The sequence below is a fragment of the Aythya fuligula genome, chromosome 1 (assembly GCF_009819795.1).
Source record: "Aythya fuligula isolate bAytFul2 chromosome 1, bAytFul2.pri, whole genome shotgun sequence".
NCBI classification, from domain to species: Eukaryota; Metazoa; Chordata; class Aves; order Anseriformes; family Anatidae; genus Aythya; species Aythya fuligula.
In genome coordinates this window covers 1,231,568-1,256,467 of record NC_045559.1, presented here as the reverse complement: position 1 = coordinate 1,256,467, position 24,900 = coordinate 1,231,568, and the positions used below count along the sequence as shown (strand labels likewise).

Sequence of the window (24,900 nt, the reverse complement as noted above, 5' to 3'; positions counted from 1 at the left end):
TCTGCGAACAATAGCAATTATCTGGGCCAGCACCGAAGCCGCCCCGAGCAGATTTCCCCGCCTCCGTAAGCCCCAAAATCACGGAGAGAACACCAAAAGTGAGTCAGAGAGCTCCGGGGTAACTGGAAGGCGAGCTGGGAACAGCGAGCAGAGCAGCCCGACCCGCCGCCAGCCCTCTGCTAAATTGGTCCCTGAGTCACTTTGATGGGAACGGGCCATTCCCGGGATTTTCTCACATAACTTTGGGATTAAACGCCCATCACCTCGTGCCCCGTTAAGTAAATACCAAGCGAAGCCTCCGGGCTGGCGGGTGAAGGCACGTTCGCACTCCTCCTGTTTTTAAATCCTGGCCTTCGGAAGAAAATTCGAAGCAGAGCAGCTCTGGACAGCCAGCTCGTTTATCAACTGGCTTTCCTCTCCTCTGACGCACGTGAAAAATGCAGTTTCTGCCTATTTCCGGCCCCAAAAAGCACCAAAATTCGAATGTTTCGCGTAGCAAAAGGCTAAAAGAGCTTTTAGGGGACCACTGAGGCTGGGGAGCCGCCTCGGGCAGCGGGCAGGACGTGGCTTTGGGGCCGGACTCAGGCTTTGCCCCCGGGGCAGCCACAAAGCACAGGGAGGAGGCGGCGAGAGGCTGCAGGAGCAGGGCTTGGGCTCGGCTGCTAAATGCTGTAATTAGGCTGGTTTTCTGCGAGGTGGCTCCTCCGGGCAAGTCCACGCAGGAGGGTGCAGGCAGAGGACGGCTGGAGCCGGGCAGACACCAGCACAGGAGCTGCGTGCCACGAAGAATAGGATGGCACAAGCCCTGCTCTGGCAAAACGACCTCTGTGAGGTTTTCGTACCTGGCTATGAACGGGAAAAGTGTTGGTTATCTTCCTTCCTTCCATAAAAAGGAGACGAGCACGACCCTGCCATTCGATTCTCTGAAGTCCCTGCAAATGTCACCCGCTTCTGCTGGTCACCGGCTCCTCTGGAAGCTCGCTCAGAAGCCTCTGATCCCTTTAGGAACTGCTCCACTTGAGGTTTTTGTGCACATTTCTGCTAAAATAAGCGCTTCCGTCCATATTTATGTAGTTATACGGGCACTTTTCCCCAATAACAATGTTGTAATAACTTAAAAACAGTCCAAGGTTCTCTCCTCGTGGTGCAAACTGTAGGAGAGCTTACGCTGCAGGGAAGCACTGCAGATCAGAGCAGCGGTGTGAACATCAGATCCACAGAGCAGGGAACAACTTCGGGCAACCTGAGCACTCCTCATTCATAACGTTAAAAAATAAACAGAAATCCTTAACCTCGAATCCTCACAGCTCCCCGAAGAGTCACCATTTCACGTTCCTCAGGAGTGCTTTCTCACACTGATTTCTCCCCATTCAGACCTTTTTTTTTTGGGCTACAAATGCACAGCATGAGCTGCGTGGAGCTGGCTCGGTGCGAGGCTTAAGGTTTATTTTATCCTCCGTGCAGCTTTTCCCTCCCTGTCAGCCCTGAGCAAGCGGTGCCTGGCATCATCCAGGGGCTGGAGCTGGTTTCTCAGCCTGCCCCCTCCATCCACCAGGCAGATCCTGCCACTTTTCTGCAGCTCTTCCCCCTACCAGGGCCTTAGCAGGACGTTGGCTGCCTCCTCCGCGCGACCGAGGTTCTGCCCTTGGACCCCTGGCTCAAACCAACCTGCAAAACCGAAGAGGAAACAAAAAATAACAAAGAAAAGAGCGAGGCGGATGCTTTCTGCACCCTGCCGCCATGATTTGGGGGCGATTTGGAGCAATTCTGTTCCTCCAGCCTCGTTGTTCTTCGGCGTACCCGAGCCTGGGCTCCCCAGCTCGCTGCTTTACGCTGGGTTTTACCCGCGCCGCCTTGTTCGAGCTGAACCATGGCATTGGCGCCGACGTGATGATTGTTAGGTGTTTTTTTTCCTGGGGGGGGGTCCAGCCCCCTCAGCACCCCATAAAACGCAGGTTTGCTGTTCCATCCCGAGCGCTGAGCTCCTCCTTTCCACGCTTGGCCACCCACTCGTGTCCACCGTGGTTATTTTCCATCCCTTCTTTTCCTGCTGCGGCGCCTCCACGCCGACGGTCGAGCTCTTGACCCTTCCGAGCAGCCTCCCACAAAATCAAACTCCACAAGTTCACAGGGGCACGGAGCCCGGAGCATCACACGGAATAAAAGAGCCTCCGAGGAGGAGGTTTCATTAAGCAGCGTTCAGGACGGGCTCATTAGAGCGGCGCTTGGGAGCTCGGCCCCAGGGTGGGAGCGTTTATGGCCTCCCTTAAGCGATCCCCGTGGATTATTAGGGTGAGTAATATGGCCAGGCAGAAAGCTCAGCCTAAAACTCCAGTTTTAGGGACTTTTGGGGTGACCTCCTGCTTTGCCAAGAGGTAAATGCTCACCGTAAAGCTTCAGGGCTACGAAACTGCTGCCATCAGAGCTCCCCAGCCGGGGTTGCACGCCCTCGATGAGCCCTACGGGGGGACAGGAAGCAAAGTGGCCTCATTGCGGCCCCCGTGCCACGCACGGCAGCACCAACGTGCCCCCAAATTCAGCCGTTCCTCCTGCGTTTCGGTGTGGGGATGGGGTGAGAAATCACACCAAGAAGGAATAACCACGGCAAGCAGCAGGGTGTCATTGAGAGATTAAACACAAGCACCACGTCCAGCCAGAAGGCTGGGAGGCATCGCTCATCCAAATCCCTCGGTAGAGACACAAACCCAGCTGGAATACCCAAATGAGTCCAAACTGACCCAAAAAGGGGTTTTAAAACGAGAGCAGGGTCACAGGGAAGAGCTATCGTGGCTGTGTACCTGCACCTAGGTTGGAGCTGTGACACGAAGGTGTGCTCAGACGTTAAGAACACGCGTTAAAATCCCAGGAAAAGCAGCAAGCACAATGCTTCCAATCCATAAACCAGTCAAAAAGAAATAAAAAAACACATTTTTTTGACCCAACAAACTCTAAGAACTGCAGCTGACCTCAAATCTCTCGGATTTTGGTGCAGCCTTGCTGATATATTTTCAAACACACCTTTACGACACACTACAGCAAAGTTCTCCTGGATCCCATCACCGTTTGCATCCACTTCTTTTCCATTTATTTTTGTCCCGAACCTCCTCCCGGCAGCCACGGGGCCACGAGCCATTTTCTGGCTACCAAAATTTGGGGGGGGGGGGCACAGGACCCACACAGGAGCCACCCCGTGTCCCCATACGCTGTGATGGTGTCCCCGTTTTGGGGGGAGGGCACTGTGACAGGGTCCCCACGCACCCTGACAGTTCCTATTTGGGGAGGGGGACCCTGTGTCCCCACACACCATGACAAGGTCCCCGTTTAGGGGGGGGTGAGGGGGGTAAACCCCATGTCCCCACAAACTGTGATGGGTCCCATTTGGGGGGTGTCACCCTGTATCACCACACACCATGCCAGTGTCCCCATTTAGGGACTGGGGGGGACACTGACAGTACCCCCATTTAGGGGAAGACCAGAGGGGTCACCCCATATCCCCACACAGAGACAGGGTCCCCATTTAGGGGGGACATGGGGGGGCCACCCCATGTCTCCACACACCATAATGAGTCCCTTTTTGGGGGGTGTCACCTGTGTCCCCACACCGTGCCGGTGCCCCCATTTAGGGACTTGGGGGGGACACTGATGGTGCCCCCATTTAGGGGCAGACTGGGGGGGTCACCCCATATCCCCACACAGGGGCAGGGTCCCCATTTAGGGGGGACATGCAGGGATCACCCCGTGTCCCCACAAACCATGATGGGTCCCCTTTGGGGGGATGTCACCTGTGTCCCCAGACGGTGACAATGTCCCCGTTTAGGGACTGGGGGGGACACTGACAGTGCTCCCATTTAGGGGCAGACCAGGGGGGTCACCCCATATCCCCACACAGTAACAGGGTCCCCATTTAGGGGTCTGGGGGGGTGCCACCCTTTATCCCCACACACCGTGCCTGTACCCCCGTCCCATTTAGGGACTTGGGGGGGGCCCTGACGGTGCCCCCATTTAGGGGCAGACCAGGGGGGTCACCCCATAACCCCACACAGTAACAGGGTCCCCATTTAGGGGGAGACCAGGGGGGCCACCCCATGTCCCCACACACCATAATGAGTCCCGTTTGGGGGGGGTGTCACCTGTGTCCCCAGACGGTGACAATGTCCTCATTTAGGGACTGGGGGGGAACCTGACGGTGCTCCCATTTAGGGGCAGACCAGGGGGGTCACCCCATATCCCCACACAGAGACAGGGCCCCCATTTAGGGGTCCGGGGAGGGGTGCCCCCCATGCCCCCCACCGTGCCTATACCCCCATTTAGGGCCTGGGGGGGGGTACCCTGACGTTACCCCCATTTAGGGCTGTACCAGAGGGCTCACCCCTCCCCCACACCCCCCCACCCCGTACCCCCATTAACCCCTTCCTCCCCGGTACCTTCTTAACGGTGCGCGGCGCCTCGGTGACGGTGCCGTCGGGGCTGACGAGCGCCTCGGCCGCTCCACAGCCGCCACCACCCCCTCCTCCTCCTCCGTTATTGTCACCGCCGCCACCGCCGTGGTGGTGCCGGTGCTGAGGCAGCAGCGGGTCGCTGCGCTTCATGGCCGAGGCCTGAGGCGCCCTGGCGGCGGCCGAGAGGGGCGGCTGAGGGGGAGGAGGGCAACCGGAGGATGAGGCGGCGGCGGGGGGGGGGGGGGGAGGCCGCTCGGCCGCCGGGGCCGCCTCACGCTCGGTAACGGGCACCGAGCACGACGGAGGGGGCGCGGGGGGGCACGACGGGGCCGCCACAGCCGCTTTGTCCATGCTCAGCTCCTTCAGCTCCACGGCGGGGGCCGCCACCTGCACCGACATCGCCGCCGCCGCCGCCGCTTCTGCTTCTGCCTCAGCCGCCGCCGCCGCCGCCGCCTCCGGTTCTCCTCAGGGACCGCCCGCTCCGCCCCCGCGCGCGGGGTACGCTGGGAGTTGTAGTCCCGCCGCCCGTCGCCACGCCCCGCCCGGTGCTACGCGGGGACTACGAGGCCCGGCGGGCAGCGCGCCGAGCCTCGGAGGGTGGCCGCGCGGGGGGTCATGGGAGGTGTAGTCCTGAGGAGGAGGAGGAGGAGGAGGAAGGGGAGAGGAATGGCGGCGCTGAGGGGGACGAGGCCAGGCACCCCCTCATGCTGAGCCTCCCAAAAATGCACCAAAAGTCCGTTTTAATTCACAGTTTTGAATATTTCCCAGTTTTGAATATTTCACGGTTTAGAATATTTCACGGTTTTGAATCATTCCATTTCTGCCCGGTTATTTTTAGTGGTTTCGAGGAATTTTGAAGATTTTCCCCACTCTGCAGCCCTGCCTCCCGCTCTGTGGCACCCCCTCACCACAGGGAGGCTCCCCCCAGGCCGTCCGTGCTCCCTTCAAGGCCGGGTCTCCACGCTTTGGCCTGCCCTGGGCTGGTCCCAGTTCATCCCAGTCCATACTGGGACACGGCCTGGGCAGACTGGGGGGGGCTGGGGGCTACCCTCATCTTCCCCTCCTGGACCACCTCAAGGGGCCAAAAAACCCAGCACCAAGCTCCCGGGCCTGCAGCTTCGCCATCGACAAAGCCCCGAGGAGCAGGAGCCCAGACAGCACCCGAGAGGCAGGAAATTTGCTGTTCTGAGCCCAAAAATCCCCCCTTCGTGGGGGAGCGTTTGTGCACACAAGCAAACAAAAGCCTGGTAACAAAAGCTGGCGACAATCTGCGGTTTTCTGCATCCAGTTCTTCGGGAAAGCTCCTCGTAGGGAAGGGAAACTCAAAAATATTCTTTTTTATTATTATTATTATTTATTTTTTTTTTTTATTGGTGTCATTTTTAGGATTAATGCGGGATATCTCCGGGCACAAGGACTGCTGATACCAGTGTTGCAGGTGACTGCATGGCTGGGTATTTAAAAGTCCCAGCCCTGCAACCCCATCCTTACACACCGTGAGCTCCAGAGGCACACAAATCAGAGGTGTAGCTCATCAACCGCTGGATAAATCCCCTTTAATTAGCCCTTTCTATGAGGTTTCTTGTTTTTCCCATTCTTCAACCCACCCCCAACTTGCTCTTGCATTCAAAGTCCGCTTTTTGATTTATTTTTTCCTCCAAAAAATGGCACAAATCTGGAGGTTTTGGCACTGCTGCGTGGTGGGGTGGCTGGTACAGCCCGGCAGCTTCATTTTTAAGTTATTCTTTTCCCTGAAGTCCATATAATTTCCAGTCTGTGCTTTTCAACGTCAACTTATTCATCGCTCAGCCTCTAATCAAGGATTTGGGGGCTGTGCAAGCACAGGGCAAAGCCCAACGTTGCCTTTTTAGTGGAGGAACAGGAACTGTGATGGCTGGAGATAAAAAGATCCCGTGGTTTTTGGTACCAAAGGGGCTGGGATCAGGCAGGAGAGGTGTGGAGCAGCCTGGAAAAAAGCCACCAAGTCCCACAACCTCGCATGGAGTTTTAGGACCCACCAGAAATGCCAAGGTTAGGCTGGCGCAGGGCAAAGCAACCTGCAGGATTTCGACAACGCCAAAAATTTCACGCTTTGAGAGGAAGAGCACGGTCAGCAGGTGATGAAGCATGAGCACAACACACTGCTGTGTTGGTAAAAAGCCACCGGGGAGAGGAGGAAAAAAACGGTTTCATTACGTGCCCGGGTGGCAGCTGGACTGGAAAATGCTCAAGGGAGAGGCGAGGGCTGGGAAGCAACGCGGAGAGGACGACGGGAGGAGCGTGAGGGGGGCGAAATTAAAGAAACACAGGGCTTTGTGCACGAAAAGCGCCCAGAAAAGTCCTATCTTTGCTGAAATAACCCCGTTTTCTTGCCGGAGCGAAATCAGGATCGGGCTCACGGCACCCTCCTGCCTCTCCGTCGGAGCAGAAAGCTCAGGCTCGGGCAGCTTTCGCTCTCAGAAGGGGCTTTTGAAAACAAAACTCTTTGCAGGCTGCTGGGGGAGGGATTTGGGGTGGCAGCAGATGGAAATCCCTCCCCGGTGCTGCCTGTTCCGCGCAGCCGTCAGCTGGCTCCATGTGAAGCCCTGATTTCGGCAGCATCCCAGCCCTGAGGGGGGGGTCTCGTGCCATCCTGGGGGCCAAAATCCCCCCGGTGCTGCTGCTGAGAGAACGACGAGATGAGAAAATGTCCGATATGGGGGCACCCAGCTCAGCAGCACCAGCACCCAGCCACGCATCGCTCGCCCCCTTTGCCTTTTGGAGCACGGCCCCATCCTGGGGGTGCTGAGCTGCTGGCAAAGTCACAGCGTGATCTCAGCACGGCCAAACACCCCAGTGGTAATTAGTAGCCACTAATTGGGTGCTTCTCCATCACATCGGGGCACAAGGGTTGTACCCCGGGGCTGCCAGCGCTCCGGCCGCACGGCACCAGGCTGTGCTGGAGGATTTATCTGGAAAAAGAGCGGAAATTGGGGAGGAAGGGAGAGGCCGGCGGGTAGGGAGGGCTCCAATACTCGAACAATCGGGGCTCTGTGAGCACGGGGCAGAGCGGTGCTGGGGATGGGGACACGGGACAGGCAGCGGTGCTGGGCCCTGTGCTGGGGAACGCGGCCCCAAAAAGGTTTTCCCCGTCCTGGGGCCACGTGTAGGTCGTCGGCACAGCCAAAAAACCAGGGTTGGGAACTGCTGCTCTTACAAGTGATGAGCACAAACAACGTCAGGTGAAATGGCGCAGTGGTTTTGTCCTGCTCCCTCGCACGGCTCATCCTCAGTGCGTGGTAAGAGAAGGAAAGGCAGAGGAAAGCCCAGGCAGACCCCGAGGTTTGATCCTGCACGGATCTGGAGCCCTCCACGGGCTGGATTTGCCCATTTCCATGGCGTTTGGTCCTAAAAGCAGCGGCCACGTGGGTGCTGGCACTCGTGACAGAGCGCAGTGGCAGGGCTGCTTGGCACGGAGCCGATCCCAGCCACTGCTAAGAGAGGGCAAAGGCTCCTCCACGACCACAACGCCACGAGCATCACCCCAGGAGAAAAAGGGGAAAAAAAATCCATTTACGTGGACGCTTTTTAGCTCCCTGGGGGACTTCTCGCTGTAAACCCGACAGCCAGCGGCCGCCTTGCCGGGTATATTTAAGAGCAGACGTCAACAGGAGCCCGCAGCCTTCGTTAGCTCTGCTAATTGCAGCTCCTGCTCGACGGGCTGGAGATGATTCAGCCTAGAAGTGCCTGACGGCAGAATTTCAGCCTGTTCCTGCCTGATGGCACATGGATATTCGGTGTGAGCCATCCGATTGTACCACGGCTATCGATTCCTCCTGGCAACGTCTCCGCAGCCTCAGCTACCCGCAGCCTCCGCCAGGAGGGATGCCCGACAGCCACCCGGACAGGAAAGGGCTTGAAATAACAAAAACTGGAAGGTTTTAAAGCTGTTTCACGACGGGAGGGCAGGCGGGGGGAGAGGAAGGGCTCTTTGCTCCTGCGTAAGGTAAAAAGGAGCCTGAAACGTTTTGGTCACTGAAGGGGAAGGGATCACGAAGAAATGCGGGTGCTTGAGCTCTTCCCCGTCCCCCTGAGGATGTCCCCAAAGGGGGATTTGTCCTCGGAGCCTTTCCTAACCTCTGCCTCTCCCCTTGCAGCACCCCTGTCCCAGCCCCGACGCGAGGGAGGCTTTGGGTACGTGGATGGAACGGGTCAGCCATGGAGACCCCCGGGGAAAGCCCAGGCGAGGGGAGGAAATTGGAGCAAATCCCCCCGTTTTGGGGCTGTGGAGCCCCACGTGAGGGAGATGCGATGTGTCCCAGAAGAGATGTTTTTCCTTAAGAAATGAGTTTTTCTGCCCATGTGCCAAACGGAGGGGGTTGGTGTGCTGCATGGGGGATGCATCGGGGTCAGCCCCAACACGTTTAGCTTCACTTATCACTTTGGAGCGTTTGATTCGATGCTATTCTCTTTTAAAAACGAAACCCACAGAAAAATCCCTCAAAATGAAACATTTCGTTCAGCCCCAGACAAACCAGCCCTACCCTGGCTTCCCATTGCACGCCCCAGCCCCACAACGGCTGCGGAGCGAGCTCGGCCTGTCCCACGCACCAAAAACCATCAGGAAAACGCAACTCCACCCAAATTTAAAGCAGGACCAGGGGGCTGGGTAACCCATAACCCTGGACGTGACAGTGTGGGCTCCCTCCTGAGACAGATAAAAAAAAGGACACTTCCCAAAAGCAGCATCTGTCCCCAAACACGTGTCCCTCGGTGGGACCCCGCTGCGGTCAGGGCACCCAGCAGCACCCCAAAGGGACCACCCAGCCCCCGAGTTTGGGGATATTTAAGCCCATAGTGCCATCTGCTGGCAAGGGGCCCCCCAAAATCCCCCACTTTGCTGCTGGGGGAACCTGCTCAGTGCCCCCAAAACAGCCCCTGGAGCCAAAGGGGCGAAAGAGCCGGGATGGGGGCTTCAGAGCAGGACCCATTGCGCTTAAAGAGCGCCCACAAAACCTGCTTAGTTTCACAGCTTTCCCCATTTCTGCCATTTTTACCCCATTTACACAGGGGCAATCCCCGGGGAAGCTTCATGGGACAGCTGGCACCGTCCTGGAGCGCTTTTAGGAGAAAGAAAAAACCCCACAAGGCTTCCCCGCACTCAATACCCCCCCCAAAAAAAAGCCCAGGGCAGGCACCGGGAATGGAAACTTGGCAAATTTAATACTGATACAGGAGGGTTTTGCTTTACACAGCAAAAAATTAACCCGTGGAGGTCACCAGGATAGCGAGAAAGCCAGGGGCCTACCAGGATTTAATAAACACTCAAGACATTTACAGGGCTAACGGGCGGATACAAAGCACCAGCGAGGACGGGGCGTCCTCCTACCTCAGGATGGCTGTAACCAGGTCTTGTTCTTTTTTTTTTTTAAAAAAAAAATAGTAAAAATAAAAAAAAAAGCTTGGCTCGGGGGTTGCTGCACCCAGAGAGAGGCGACCCCGGGAGCTGGAAGGCACTTTGGGACCACGGGCGTACCCCAAAATAAAACCGTGAGCACCGCGGGGACGCGGCCGCCACGTCCTGGAGTGTTATAGAGAGTAAAAAAATAGTTGTAGTAAAAAAAAAAAAATAATAATCCCTATTGGCACCACACGAGTGTGTAAAAGCTCTACGTACCATCTAGCCGTGGGGTGGTGGGGGCAGAGGGCGAGCGGGGGGCGTCAGCGGGGTCCCGGCACCCCGGGACGCGGGAGGAAGCTCCCCAAAATCTACCCTAACCTACCTAGGACTGATGTCCCGGGGGTCCTGCCTGCTCCTGCCCCTCACGGGGGGCGCAGGCTTTGTCCCCAAATCCCCACGGGACTTGTAGGGGGGTTGCTCCACCAGCAGCACCCCGTTTCTCTTCTCCCGGCGATGCCAGACCCCGTTCTGCCGGCGTCCCGTTGGGGTGGGCCGTGCATCGAGTCCGGCCGGGTGCCACGGGGACAGAAATCACCGTCCCCGAGGACGAGCCACCCGTGGCCACGCTCGGGACCGGCCCCCGGTGCAGCGGGGCGAGCTGCCGTGTCCCCTGGAGGCTGTCCTGACGCGGACACCATCGTCCCTGCTCGCCGGGCTCAGAAATCCGAGTCGGCGTCCAGCAGCTCGGCGTCCACCAGGTTGGTCCGAGAGTGGATGGGGGCCAAGCCGGGGCGGCGACCCCAAGTCCTCGTCCCCCCGCCGTTGGGGAGGGGCTGGGGGGGCCAGCGGGGCCCCCCGTTGTGGTGCTGCCAGCACCCGCCACTGGGGCCGGGGCTCTCCTCGTCCTCCGGGGACCCGCTTTCGGGGCAAAAAGGGTTGGAGATGAGGTGGGGGACGATGGCTCTGCGGCTGCGCCCGTCCCACGGCCCCCCGGCCACGCTGCCTTCGGGCCGGCCGGCCGCGAGCCCCGGGAGGATGGCGGGGACAAAAGTGTCCCCCCCCCGGCGGGGCACGGCCACCAGGCAGGGCTGGAGGGGCAAGCGGGGCAGGCGAGGCACGGCGCTGCTGGAGGCTGGGGGGTCCACGGAGCCCCCAGCGTGGTGCTCGGGGCCCGGGCACACTTCATCCTTCTTCTTCTTCCTCCGTTTCTTCTTGCGGCTGCGTTTCTGCAGCTCCGGGGAGACGTCGGCCTCCACCACCCACAGGTTGGCCCTCTCCTCTGGTGGCACTGCGGGATGGACATGGGGATGGTGAGAGCGGCCTCATCCTGCCCCCCCCAGCCCCTTAAATCCCAAAATCTAATCCCCAGGGACTTGCCAGGGGTCGCCACGGGGGTCACAGAGACGTCCTGGGGCAGGATGGCTCCTCTCCTGGCCACCATCTTGGTGACGTGCTGGGCCCACGCCGAGGACACGTCGGCTGATGGCTCATTGATGTCAAACGCTAAACCGGCTGCGGGGACAAGAAAAAGGGAGGGTCACGTCAAGAGGGGGGACAACGGGGACATCCCCGGAGGTGGCCCCATCCCGCCCCGCCACCGCACGCACCCACGGGGCCGTCGTGGGAGACGGTGTGCATGCTGAAGGACAGCTCCTGGCCCGGGTCGCGCAGCAGCTCCTTGCGCTTGGAGAAGGCTTTGGCGATCATCTTGCTCTTCTTGATCCTCTTGGGCTGGTCGTCGCTTTGCCCCGTCAGCCTGGGGACAGGGAGGGGACACGGGGTGGCCCCGTCGGGACGCGGCCACGTGGAACGGGGCACGCACAACCCCGGGTGTGGCATCTGGGGGCTCGGGGACCCTCCCCATCTGGATGGGGCGCACCAAGGGCTGGGGATGGAATGGGATGGACATGCCCTACACGCCCTGCTCCTCTCCCACTACCTGCTGTGACCCCACAACTCATCGACCCTGTGGACAAGAGCCCGGGGACAACCTCTGACATCTCAGGACACCAAACGGGGCACGGGGTGACATCCCCGGGGGTCCCACCTGCACCAGGTGCGCTTCCAGATGAGCAGGGTGGCCTTGGTCCAGACCCAGGTGCTCATGGAGATGCCGGTGCCGAACATGGCGAAGAGGTTGATCTTCTCCACCAGCAGGCTCGGCCGGTTCTTGATCTCGCACTCCGGGATGGGTTTGTTGGTCTGCGTGGCGATGGTCACGTTGGCCTCGCACCTGCAGGGGCAGACGTGGGGGACAGCGGCGGCCGTGAGGACGGGGACCCCCCGCCCCAACGACGCTCAGCACCCCCAAAAAGGAGGTGAGGAGGGGCGCTGCGAGCACCCCAACCCCGTCCCACGCACAGGACGTATTCCCGAAAGCTGCGCTCCCACTCGGCCTGGTTGAAGAAGTCGTAGAAGTGGCAGCCGAAGGTGATGAAGACGAAGCCGAAGGCCAAGAAGCCGAAGATGCCTGGAAGAGAAGTTGGGAGTCCCCAGCTCAGCCAGACCTCGAGGCTACCAAAAACGCCGCGCCGCCACCCACGCAGCTTTGTCCCACCTCTGGGCGGGCAGGATCGGGCAGTTTAGGTTCGGGGAACCCAACGTCCCCGTTCCCACACGAATTTCCCCCAGAAACGGTGCCGCCCTCACCCAGCCGCAGCATGGTCTCGTTGATCTTGCTGGCCGCCTTCTCGCTCAGCAGCCCGGGGTGGTTGCTCTTGATGGAGAAGAGCGTCATGACCCCTGTGACAAAGGGACGTGGCGGTGAGGTGGCAGTGGGGGGACACCCACGGTGCCCCCAGCCCCATCCCGCACCTACCCTGGATGAGGAAATAGCCCCCCACGATGAGGACGAGCCCAATGGGCGCCAGCACGAAGCCAGCACGGTAGCGATAGTTCTTGTAGCCCACGAAGCAGATGCCACTGACGGAGTCACCGTCCACCTGGTAAAAATTGGGACCACGGATGTGGGGTGAGCAGGACGCGACCACCACCACGACCACCCCAAAAAACCATTCCACGGCCCGGGGGCCCCGTTACCTGCGCCACGGCCAGGATGGCCACGGTGAGGACGAAGGGGATGGACCAGGTGATGAGGTGGAAGTAGGAGGTCTTGCCCAGCAGCGGCTGGTAGGTGGTGCCCAGCGCCTTGAAGGAGGTGTGCCAGGCGTAGGTCAGCATGACGAACCAGATGACGCCCGACATCAGCGAGTAGTAGACGATGACGAAGATGATGACGCAGGACAGGGTCTCGTTGGAGCTGCGGGGGGGAGGCGGGGGGCGTCAGACGGGATGGGGACACGAGGCAGGGACACGAATTTGGATGGGGATGAAGGAAGGGGGAACCTACGTGGGCTCGCCCAGGCGCATGGTGCCGTCGGCGCGGCACACGATCTCGTCGCGGGCGCCGTCCATGAACTGCGCCAGCCAGCCGATGCTGCCCACGAAGAAGCAGGCGTTGACGTAGAAGAGGATGACGGCGGGGTAGCGGTTGGAGTTCCTCCAGTCTGCAACGAACGTGGCCTGGAAGGGGGAAAAAAAAAAAAAAAAAAAAGGACATCTGGGTGGCCAGCCCACTTTTTGGGGACGCATCCGTGGTGTTCACGCAACCCCGCGGCGGCGGCGCGGCTCACCAGGGTGAAGAAGGTGCAGAAGATGGTGACGGAGCTGAAGGCGGCGATGTAGACGTGCATCTCGCGGTGCTCCTTCTCGGTGAAAAGAGGGTTCTGGCACTGGATCCCGCAGCCCTCCACGTCCTCGTACCAGCTCTTGGGGTTGTCGGTCCGCACCAGCGGCGCCTCGCACTGCCCCGAGCTGTTGAACTTGATGTTCTGCACCTCGTTCTGGAGCAGGCAGTGGCACCGTGAGGAAGAAGAGGAGGAGGAGGAAGGGGCACGGCGTCCCCACCCCAACCCTCAGTTTGGGTTCCGAGGGACACGGAGGCGTCGCGGCGGTGCCCCCCGTGTCCCCAACTTACCGGGCAGCCCTCGGGGAAGCGGTCGGGCGTGCACTTGAGGAAGTCGGGCCAGCCCCGCTCGCGCTCCACGATGGTGCAGGGGGCGCGGGTGGCCTGGCAGAGGGTCTGGCTGGGCAGCTCCACCTGCCCGTCCTCGCACTTGGGCATGTAGACGGCGCACAGCAGGGGCTGGATCACGTCCCAGCAGCGCGGGGCGTTGCGCAGGCCTGGGGGGTGGCACGGGGACAAGATGGGGACGGGGACGGGGACGGGATGGGGATGGTGCTCAGCTCGGCACCCCCCTGTAGCGCCCGTGGGTGCCGTGCCCCTGCCAATATTGATCCCATTTGTGTTGCCCCCCCCCTTATACCGCCCCCAGATACCATGCCCGTCCTGCCCCCTGTTATACAGCTCCCCTGTACCCACACCCAGCCCAGTCCCCTGTTATACTGCTCTCCATACTGCACCCACCCCCTACACCTTGTCCCCCCGTGCACCACCCCCTCCAATAACCCATACCCACAGTGCCCCCCCTATAGTGCCCCCACACAGGGCCCCCCTCTATAGTGCTCCCCCATAATGCCCCCCCCATAGTGCTCCCCTCCATGGTGCCCCCCAATAATGATCCTCTCTATAGTGCCACCCTATAGTACAGTGCTCCCCACTCTATAGTGCCCCTCATAGTGCTCCCCCCATAATACTCCTCTCTGTAGTGTTCCCCCCTCCACGATGGCCCCCCCAAAGCCCACCTCTATAGTGCTCACCCCATAATGCCCCCACTCATGATGCCTCCTCCCCATACCCCCCTCCATGGTGCCCCCCCATAGTACCGTGCTCCCCCCTCTACAGTGTCCCCCTCCATACAGTGCCCCCCCATAACACTCCTCTCTATAGTGACCCCCTATAGTATATCGACCCCCAAGTTACCCCCCAAAAAAGTTACCCCCCAAAGAGTTACCCCCCCAGTTAGTCACCCCCTCAAAGATCACCCCCCCAAAAAGTTACTCCCTCAGAAGTTACCCCCCCAAGAGTCACACCCCCAAAAGTTACTCTGCAGTTAGTTGCCCCCAAAAGAGTTACCCCAAGAGTTACTCCCCCAAAAAAGTTACCCTCAAAAGTTACCCCCCAGTTAGTTACTCCCCAAAGCGTTACCCCCCCAGTTAGTCACCCCCAGAAGTTACCCCCAAAAAAGTTATGCCCCCAAAAAGTTAGCCCCCCAGAGTTACACCCCCAAAAGTTGCCCCCAAAGTCAACCCCTCCCAGTTACCCCCCAAAAAGTTACCCCCCCCAAGAGTTACCTCCCCAAAAAAGTTACCCCCCAAAAAAGTTACTCCCTCAAAAAGTTACCCCACAAAAAGTTACCCCACAAAAAGTTACCCCAAAAACTTATCCCAAGAGTTACCCCTCAGTTACCCCCAAGAGTTACTCCCCAAAGAGTTACCCCTCCAAAGTCACCCCCCCAAAGTTACCTCCCCAAAAAGTCACCCCCCAAGAGTTACACCCCCAGTTAGTTACCCCCCTAAGTTAACCCCCAAAGAGTTACCTCCCCAAAAACATTACTCCCTCAAAAGTTACCCCCCCAGTCACTTACCCCCCAAAAGTTAACCCCCCAGTTAGTTACCCCTCAAAAAGTTACCCCCAAAAAAGTTATCCCCAAAAGTTACTCCTCCAAAAAAGTTACTCCCCAAAGTTACCCCAAAAAAAGTTACCCCCCAAAAGTTACTCCCTCATAAGTTACCCCCCAAAGAGTTACCCCCCAAAAGTTACCCCTCAGAAAGTAACCCCCCAAAAAGTTACCCCCAAAAGTTACCCCCCAAAAAGTTATCCCCCAAAAGTAACCCCCCCAAGAGCTACCTCCCCAAAAAAGTTACCCCCAAGAGTTACCCCTCAGTTAGTTACTCCCCAAAAAGTTATCCCCAAAAGTTACTCCCCCAAAAAGTTACCCCAAAAAAGTTATCCTCCCAGAGTTACCCCTCCAAGAGTTACCCCTCCCAAAAAGTTACTCCCCAAAGTTATCTCCCCAAGAGATACCCCCTCAAAAGTTACCCCTCAGAAAGTAACTCCCCAAGAGTTACCCTCCAAAAAAGTTACTCCCCAAGAGTTACTCCCCAAGAGTTACCCCCCAAGAGTTACCCCCAAAAAGTTACCCCCCAAAAAAAGTTACTCCCCAAAGTTATCCCCCCCAAAGTTATCTCCCAAGACTTACCCCCTCAAAAGTTACCCCTCAGAAAGTAACCCCCCAAGAGTTACCCTCCAAAAAAGTCATCCCCAAAGTTACCCCCCAAAAAAAGTTATCCCCCAAGAGTTACCCCTCAGTTAGTTACCCCCAAAGGAGATACCCCCAGTTAGTTACCCCTCAGAAAGTTACTCCCCAAAAGTTACTCCCCAAAAGTTCCCCCCCAGATAGTTACCCCCAAAAAAGTTATCCCCAAAAGTTAACCCTCCCAAAAAGTTACTCTCCAAAGTTATCCCCCCAAGAGTTACCCCCTCAAAAGTTACCCCTCAGAAAGTAAACCCCCAAGAGTTACCCTCCAAAAAAGTTACCCTCCAAAAAAGTTACCCTCCAAAAAAGTTACCCTCCAAAAAAGTTACTCCCCAAAAGTTACTCCCCAAAAGTTACTCCCCCAAAAGTTACCCCTCCAAAACAGTTACTCCCCAAAGTTATCCCCCCCAAAGTTATCTCCCCAAGAGTTACCCCCTAGTTAGTTACCCCCCAAAAGTTACCCCCCAAAAGTTACCCCCCAAAAGTTACCCCCCAAAAGTTACCCTCCCAAAAGTTACTCCCCAAAAGTTACTCCCCAAAAGTTACCCTCCCAAAAGTTACTCCCCAACAGTTACTCCCCAAAAAAGTTATCCCCAAAAGTTACCCTCCCAAAAGTTACTCCCCAAAAGTTACTCCCCAAAAGTTACTCCCCCAAAAGTTACCCCTCCAAAACAGTTACTCCCCAAAAAGTTACTCCCCAAAATTATCCCCCCCAAAGTTATATCCCCAAGAGTTACCCCCTAGTTAGTTACCCCTCAGAAAGTTACCCCCCAAAAGTTACCCCCAAAAGTTACCCCCCAAAAGTTACCCCCCAAAAGTTACCCTCCCAAAAGTTACTCCCCAACAAAGTTACTCCCCAAAAGTTACTCCCCAAAAGTTACTCCCCCAAAAGTTACTCCCCCAAAAGTTACTCCCCCAAAAGTTACTCCCCAACAGTTACTCCCCAACAAAGTTACTCCCCAACAGTTACTCCCCAAAAAAGTTATCCCCAAAAGTTACCCTCCCAAAAGTTACTCCCCAAAAGTTACTCCCCAAAAGCTACCCTCCCAAAAGTTACTCCCCAAAAGTTACTCCCCCAAAAAGTTATCCCCAAGAGTTACTCCCCAAAAGTTACCCTCCCAAAAGTTACTCCCCAAAAGTTACTCCCCCAAGATTTCCCCCCCAAATTTCCCCCCCCCCCGTACCGGACCAGAGCAGCAGCTTGCCGTGTGCCTCCTCCTGCGAGGCGGAGTCGGCGGCCAGCAGCGTGGAGGTGGCGGCGTAGGGCAGCGCCGAGCCCAGGCAGGCCCCGACCCGCAGCCGCTCGCAGGCCGCGGGGCGCCGGCAGCGCTCGGGGGGGGCCGAGGCGTTCCCGGGAGGGGGCGACGGGGGTGGGCGGCGTGGGGAGGGGGCTCCCAGCGCTGAACCCAGCGCCAGAGCCCACAGGAAGCCCCCCAAGCGCCACCGACGCGACCCCGGCCCGGCCCCGCCGCCCCTCCCGGGCCTCCCCGGCCCCGCCGCCGCCATCCCGGCACGGCCCGGCCCGGCCCGGCCCCGCCAGGAGCCCCCGCCCGAGAGGGACCCGGGGGGGGAGGCACCGGGAGAGGGGAGGGGAAAGGGGAAGGGGAGGGGAAAGGGGGAGGTGGGGAGGGGAAGGGGGAAGGGGGGGAGGTTGGGGGAAGAGGTGGGGGTTGGGGGAAAAAGGGGGGGTTGGGGAGGAAAGGGGGTTTGGGGAGGAAAAGGGGGTTTGGGGAGGAAAAGGGGTTTGGGGGAAAAAAGGGCTGTTTTGGGAAAAGTTGGGTTTCGGGGAGGAAAGGGGGGTTTGGGGGAAAAAGTTGGGTTTGGGGAGGAAAGGGGGTTTGGGGGAAAAGGGGGTTTGGGGGAAAAAAGGGCTGTTTTGGGAAAAGTTGGGTTTCGGGGAGGAAAGGGGGGTTTGGGGGAAAAAGTTGGGTTTGGGGAGGAAAGGGGGTTTGGGGAGGAAAAGGGGGTTTGGGGGAAAAAAGGGCTGTTTTGGGAAAAGTTGGGTTTGGGGGAAAAAGTTGGGTTTCGGGGAGGAAAGGGGGTTTGGGGGAGGAAAGGGGGTTTGGGAGAAAAAGTTGGGTTTCGGGGAAAAAGCTCTGTTTTGGAGAAAAGTTGGGATCGGCAGAAAAAGGTCGGTTTTGGAGAAGAAGTTCTGTTTGGGGGAAAAGTGGTGTTTTGGGGGAGGAAAGTTGGGTTTGGGGGAAAAGTTGGGTTTTGGGGGGAAAAGTGCTGTTTCAGGGAAATAGTTGGGTTTGGGGGAGAAAGTTGGGTTTCGGGGGAAAGTTGGGTTTGGGGGGAAAAGTTGGGTTTTGGGGGGAAAGTTGGGATTGGGGGAGAACGGGGGGGTTGGGGGAGAAAAGGGTGTTTGGGGGAAAAAGTGGGGTTTAGGGGAAAAGTTGGGTTTGAGGGAGGTTGAGGGGGGCTGGGGGAGGAAAAGGGGTTTGGGGGGAAAAAGGGGGGGTTTGGGGAGGAAAGGGGTTTTGAGGGGAAAAAGGGGGTTTTGGGGTGAAACTGCTTTGGGGAGGGGAGTTGTGGAAAGAAAAAGTTTTGGTTTTGTTGTTTTTTTGTTCGTTTTTTTTTTTGTTTTGTTTTTTTTTTTTTTTTTCAGGGAAAAATTTGGTGCGGACAGTTTGTTTTCGGGACGAAAAGTTGGGAAAGTTTGTTTTCGGGACGAAAAGGCGGCGTTTTGGAGACGGGAAGTCGCTGTTTTGGGACCGAAAAGTTGTTTTGGAGGGAGCGGGGGGGGGGGGGGGGGGGGGAGGGGCGGGGGTACTTTTGGGGTGAGAAATGGGGGTTTTGGGGAGAGAAAAGGGGGCTTGGGGGGTGAAGGAACTTTTATTGAGGAGAAAAGTTGGGTTTGGGGGCGTGAAGTTACTTTTTTTGAGGAGAAAAGTTGTTGTTTTGGAACAAAAAGTTGGTTGGGGGGGCAAAGTTACTTTTTTTGAGGAGAAAAGCTGGGTTTTGGGGTGGGAAGTTACTTTTTTTTGAGGAGAAAAGTTGTTTTGGGGGGGAAGTTGCTTTTTTGAGGAGAAAAGTTGTTTTTCTGGAGAGAAAAGTTATTTTTGGGGGGGGTGAAGTTACTTTTTGAGGAGAAAAGTTGTTGTTTTGGAACGAAAAGTTGGTTGGGGGGGCAAAGTTACTTTTTTTTGAGGAGAAAAGCTGGGTTTTGGGGAGAGAAAAGGTGTTTGGGGGGCTGAAGCTACTTTTTTGGGGGAGAAAAGTTAGGTTTGGGGGCAGAAGTTCCTTTTTTTGGGGGGGGAAGTTACTTTTTAAGGAGAAAAGTTGTTTTTCTGGAGAGAAAAGTTATTTTGGGGGGGCTGAAGTTACTTTTTGAGGAGAAAAGTTGTTTTTTTGAGATAAAAGTTGGTTTTGGGGGGCTGAAGCTACTTTTTGAGGAGAAAAGTCGGATTTTGGGGCAGAAGTTCCTTTTTTTGGGGGGGGGGAAGTTACGTTTTTCGAGGAGAAAAGTTGCTTTTCTGGAGAGAAAAGTTATTTTGGGGGGGGGGCTGAAGTTACTTTTTGAGGAGAAAAGTTGGATTTTGGGGGAAGAAAAGTTGTTTGTGGGGGGGCAGTTCCTTCTTTGGAGAAAAAGGCTGGTTTTTGGGGGAAAAAAGCTGCTTTTGGGGGGGGCAGAAGTTGCTTTTCTGGGGGAGGAAAAATTTGGGGGGGGGGGCCAAAAGTTATTAAAGTTATTTGGGGAGAAAAAGTTGCTTTTTGTTTTTTTGGGGGGAAAAGTTACTTTGGGGGGGCTAAGAGTTAGTTGGGGGGGGGCACTGGGCCCATGGGGGCTGCTTTGGGGCAAAAAAGGTTATTTTTGGGGCAGGAAGATGCTGTGTGGGGGAGAAGAGTTTGGGGGGGGGGGGGAGCAGCATTTTTGGGGTGAAAAGTGGTGGTTATGGGCAAAGAGTTACGTGGGGGGGGATCCAAAGTCACTTTGGGGAGGAAAAGGGGAGAAAAAGGTCGTTTTATGGGGGTGTTGGGGGGAGGGAAACTGATATTTTGGGGGAAAAAAGTCATTTTTGGGGAGAAAATTGCTTTTTTGGGGGAAAAGCCACACTTCTGGGGGACAAAAGTCCCTTTTTTTTTGGGGGGGGGCAGTCATGTCTTAGAGGAGGATCTTTTGGGAGAAAAAGTCGCTGGGGGGGGGGGAGGGGAAGTTATTTTGGGGGCAGACGAGTCCCGTTTGGGACAAAAGCCACTTGGTGCAAAAAAAAGTGAGATTTAGGGAAAATTAGACTTTTTTTTGGGGGGGGGGAGAAAATTCACATTTTTGGGGGTCGGGGGAGGGACACGAAGCCCCCCCTGGCATTCCTGGGGACATCACGGACGGACAGCAGGGGAGGGGACTGTCCCCAAAACAGCGGGTGGCACGGTGTCCCCAAATGTCCCCCGGTGTCCCCTGATGTCCCCAAGTGTCCCTCAATGTCCCCAGGTGTCCCTCGGTGTCCCTAAACATCCCTGATGTCCCCCAATGTCCCCAAACATCCCCCAATGTCCCCCCAGTGTCCCCAAACATCCCCGATGTCCCCTGGTGTCCCCATGCATCCCCCAATGTCTCCAGGTGTCCCCAAACATCCCAGGTGTCCCGTGATGTCCCCAGTGTCCCCATGTGCCCCCAAACATCCCTAAATGTCCCCAGGTGTCCCCAAACATCCCCCAATGTCCCCAAGCGCCCACCCATGTCCCCAGGCATCCCCCGATGTCCCCAGGTGTCCCCAAACATCCTTGATGTCCCCAAGTGACCTCAGGTGTCCCCTGGTGTCCCCAAGTGTCTCCCCATGTCCCCAGGTGCCCCCCAGTGTCCCCAAACATCCCCAATGTCCCCAGGTGTCCCCAAGCGACCCCAGGTGTCCCCAAATGTCCCCAAGTGTCCCCCGGTGTCCCCAAGCATCCCCCAATGTCCCCAGGCTTCCCCTGGTGCCCCCAGTGTCCCCAAGCATCCCCCGATGTCCCCAAGCGTTTCCCCATGTCCCCAGGTGTCCCTTCAGCGTACCCAAACATCCCCTGATGTCCCCCGGTGTCCCCCGGTGTCCCCCGGTGTCCCCCAATGTCCCCAATGTGCCCAGATGTCCCCTCAGGTCCCCAAGTGTCCCTAAGCGTCCCCCAATGTCCCAAAGCCTACCCTGATGTCCCCAGTCGTCCCCCAGTGTCCCCAGATATCCCCTGATGTCCCCAAGCATCCCCCTGTGTCCCCAAACATCCCCGATGTCCCCAAGCATCCCACAATGTCCCCAGGTTTCCCCTGGTGCCCCCAAGTGCCCCCAGTGTCCCCAGGCATCCCCTAGTGTCCCCAAAAATCCACTGATGTCCCCAGGTGACCCCAGGTGTCCCACAATGTCCCCAAGTGTCCCCCGGTGTCCCCAAGCATCCCCCAAGTGTCTCCAGGTGTCCCCAAATGTCCCCACGTGTCCCCCAGTGTCCCCAAACATCCTCTGATGTCCCCAGGTGACCCCAGGTGTCCCCCAATGTCCCCAAGTGTCCCCAAGCATCCTCTGATGTCCCCAGGTGACTCCAGGTGTCCCCCAATGTCCCCAAGTATCCCCTGATGTCCCCAAGCATCCCCCAAGTGTCCCCCAGGTGTCCCCCACTGTCCCCAAACATCCCTGGTGTCCCCTGGTGTCCCCAGATGTCTCCGGTATCCTCGGGTGTTCCCCGTTTCCCCCAGTGTCCCCAAGCATCCCCCGATGTCCCCAAACATCCCTGATGTCCCCTGGTGTCCCCAAATGTCTCCAATGTCCTCAGGTGTTCCTCATTTTCCCCCGCTGTCCCCAAGCATCCCCCGATGTCCCCAAACGTCCCCGATGTCCCCAAACATCCCCCCAACGTGGCTCCATCCTCTGAGCACCGCCGCCTCTTCCCGCGGGTGACCGAGGAGCCACCAAATGTCCCCGCCGTCCCCGTCCCCATCCCAGGGGATGCAGCGGGGGCTCAGCGCCAAAATTCGGCGCCGTGGTGCCACCAAACCTGGTCCTTCACCTGCCGGAGGAGCACCCGGGCCAGCACGATGCCCACCAGCTGCGGGGCGAGGGTGTCACCGGTGTCACCACCGTGCCACCACGGTGCCACCACGGTGCCACCACCACCCCCAAAAAACCCACCCCATCTCCCAGGGGCTGGCACCGGCGCCCTGGAGCTGACCCCATCCCACCTCCAGCTCCTCGGGGGGGGGGTTGCCAGCGAGGTGACACCTCCCCAAAAAATAACGGATATGTTGGGGACACCGGGGGGGGGTTTAGGGACATTGGGGCACATGGCGGGGCACGGTGTCCCCGGCACCGAGGGACCCCGGTGGTTGCGCCGACGCCGGGAGCTGAGCGGTGCGCACGCGTCCTGGGTGGGTTTGGTCCTACAGATGGCCCCATTGGGGGTCCTGGGGGTGGTGGGGACCCCCCTGGGGACATCGTCACCCCCTTGGGGACGTCGTCACCCCCTTGGGGACGTCCTCACCTCGGTGGGGTCGTGGAGGCAGCAGGAGAAGGGCACGGAGCAGCGCTCGCGGCTGGGGTTGGCGGCGGAGCAGTTGAAGTAGATGTTTCGGGACCAGTCCCTATAGGAGGTGCCACCGCAGCAGCGGAACTGCGGGGACATCGTGGGGACATCGTGGGGACATCGTGGGGACGTCACGGGGACGTCGCTGCCACCCTGTCCCCATCCCCTGCTGTGGCAGCTTGGGGACACGTCCCCGTCCCCTTTGGTGTGGCTGCTCGGGGATGGAGTGCGAGCGGCCCCGATCCCAGCCACGTCCCGCTCGCCCCATTGCTGCTGTCCCCATGTCCCCATGTCCCCATGTCCCCTCCCAACCCTTCTCCTGCACTTTTAGTAGGTCCTACACAAACACAACCTTTAGGAAACGCTGCCCAGGTGGGCTCCCCTCGCACCACCCCCTCCCCAAACCTCTCCCTGCCCCACGCTGCGCTTCGCCACCACCCCAAAACCCCTTTAGGAAAACCCCAGAGGGGGGGGGGTCCCCGTGGATTTTTGGGTGACAGAGGAGCCCCCCCCGGTGTCCCCACACCTCCTTCTGCCCAAAATCGATCGGGTTCTGCAGGTCGGGGTCGTCCCAGTAGTGCACGATGGCCGCGTTGATCACCTCGCTCACCCTCCCGCGCGCCTGCGAGGGGACACGTGGCGAGGCTGCCACCCGAGGGGACATCACGGGGAGGGGGTCCCCGTCCCCTTGTGTGTCCCCCCCCCCCAATCCCCCGAGGCCGTACCCCGTCGGAGAAGACGAAGCCCAGCGTGGGACATCACGCTGGGGACAGCCACCTCCCCACGGGGACATCATCCTCCCCATGGGGACCGGACGCACCCCGAAGCGTCCTCCCACCCCAGGGACCCCCGGGATGGGGACACCCTTCTGGGGACCCCCTTGTGGGGACACGCACGGCCTGCAGCAGGCAGATGTTCTCCCTTAGGGCCCCGACGCAGCCGCAGAAGGTGCACCTTGGGGGGGGCACCGTGGGGACGACACCCGTGGGGTGACACCCGTGGGACACCGCGGAGATGTCACCCATGGGACGCCGCGAGGATGTCACCCATGGGACGCCGCGGGGATGCCCGTTTGAACAAAAACTTCCTCAAAACGCAGTTTCAAGCCCGAAAATCCCCACCGAAATCCCCGCTGAAAAAAATCCCCCAAAAATCTCCAAAATCCCTTAAACCACCCCAAAAATGCCCCGGGGAGGCGGCACCGCCTGGGGACACGGCCACCACCCCCTCCCCGCTCGGTCCTGGTGCTCGGTACGGGGTGGGGAGGGGGGACCCCAAAAAACCCACGGGGACCCCAAAAAGGGGTGTGGGGGGAGGATAAAAGGAAAAGGGGGGGTCGGATCGGTGCTCACCCATCCGAGGAGGTTGAGCACGAAGAGCGCGGAGCGCAGCGCCGGGCTCACGGCAGGGGGGGCTCGGCCGGCCATGGAGGGGCTCCGGGGGGCTCCGGGGCACCGGGGGGCACCGGGGGGCACCGGGGGCACCGGGGGCACCGGGGGGAGCCGGGCTGGGCTGAACGGGTCCGGGTCCGGGTCCGGGTCCTGGTCTGGGTCCGGGTGCGCGTTCGGGTGCAGGTCCCGGTGCCGCTCCCGGTGCCGGTGCTGGAGCCCCACGCCCAGAAACCCCACCCCCAGGAGCCCCACCCCCAGAAGCCCCGCCCCCAGGAGCCACACCCCCAGAAGCCCCGCCCCCAGAAGCCTGCCCACCGCTCACCGTGTGCCCACCCACCAGATCTGACACCCACCCGCCAGCCCCACGCACCCAGCAGGGCCGTGCCGGCACCCACCGCTTACGCACCCCTGTGGGGGACCCTCTGCGCCCACCCAGCTGCCCCACGCGTCTGCTCGTGGACCTGCGCCCACCCATCGGATCCAGCCATCGGGTCATTGTGTGCACCCATAGGGTCAACGCGTGCACCCATAACCAACACACGCACCCGTAAGGTCAACGCGTGCACCCATCGGGTCAAGGTGTGCACCCGTAGATCTACGTGTGCACCCATCAAGTCAACACGTGCACCCATATCCATGAATGCACCCATCAGGTCAACGCGTGCACCCATCAAGTCTACATGTGCACCCATCAGGTCTACACTTGCACCCATCAGGTCAACGCGTGCACCCATAGACCAACGCACCCACCCATTGGGTCAATGCATGCACCCATAGACCTACATGTGCACCCGTAGACCTATGGGTGCACCCACAGACCAACATATGCACCCACCAGGTCAACACACGCACCCATCAGATCTACGTGTGCACCCATAGACCCACATGTGCACCCGTAGACCTATGGGTGCACCCCTCAGGTCAACGCGTGCACCCATCAGATCTACTTATGCACCCATCAGGTCTACATGTGCACCCATCAG

At 58.7% G+C, this 24,900-nt stretch overlaps 2 protein-coding genes across 2 annotated transcripts in view; both read right to left on the bottom strand.

Annotated features, from left to right (window-relative positions):
* Positions 1-4,862, bottom strand: part of AHCYL2 (adenosylhomocysteinase like 2) — a 61,349-nt gene extending 56,487 nt beyond the window's left edge. The window contains exon 1 of the mRNA XM_032201223.1: positions 4,425-4,862. Coding sequence (XP_032057114.1) covers positions 4,425-4,838 — 414 coding nt within the window. The 5' untranslated portion in view covers positions 4,839-4,862. The remainder of the gene's footprint in view (positions 1-4,424) is intronic.
* A 4,757-nt stretch (positions 4,863-9,619) lies between these two features.
* On the bottom strand, positions 9,620-23,190 carry SMO (smoothened, frizzled class receptor). The gene is made up of 13 exons (XM_032197417.1): positions 23,051-23,190; positions 17,222-17,511; positions 13,796-14,001; positions 13,452-13,661; positions 13,169-13,341; positions 12,859-13,078; positions 12,638-12,761; positions 12,469-12,561; positions 12,181-12,289; positions 11,867-12,052; positions 11,427-11,575; positions 11,197-11,331; positions 9,620-11,107 (listed from the first exon to the last, which is right to left on the bottom strand). The coding sequence occupies exons 1-13, from the start codon at positions 23,188-23,190 to the stop codon at positions 10,536-10,538; spliced, it is 2,607 nt and encodes an 868-aa protein (XP_032053308.1). The 3' UTR covers positions 9,620-10,535.
* Between the last annotated feature and the right edge of the window lie 1,710 nt (positions 23,191-24,900).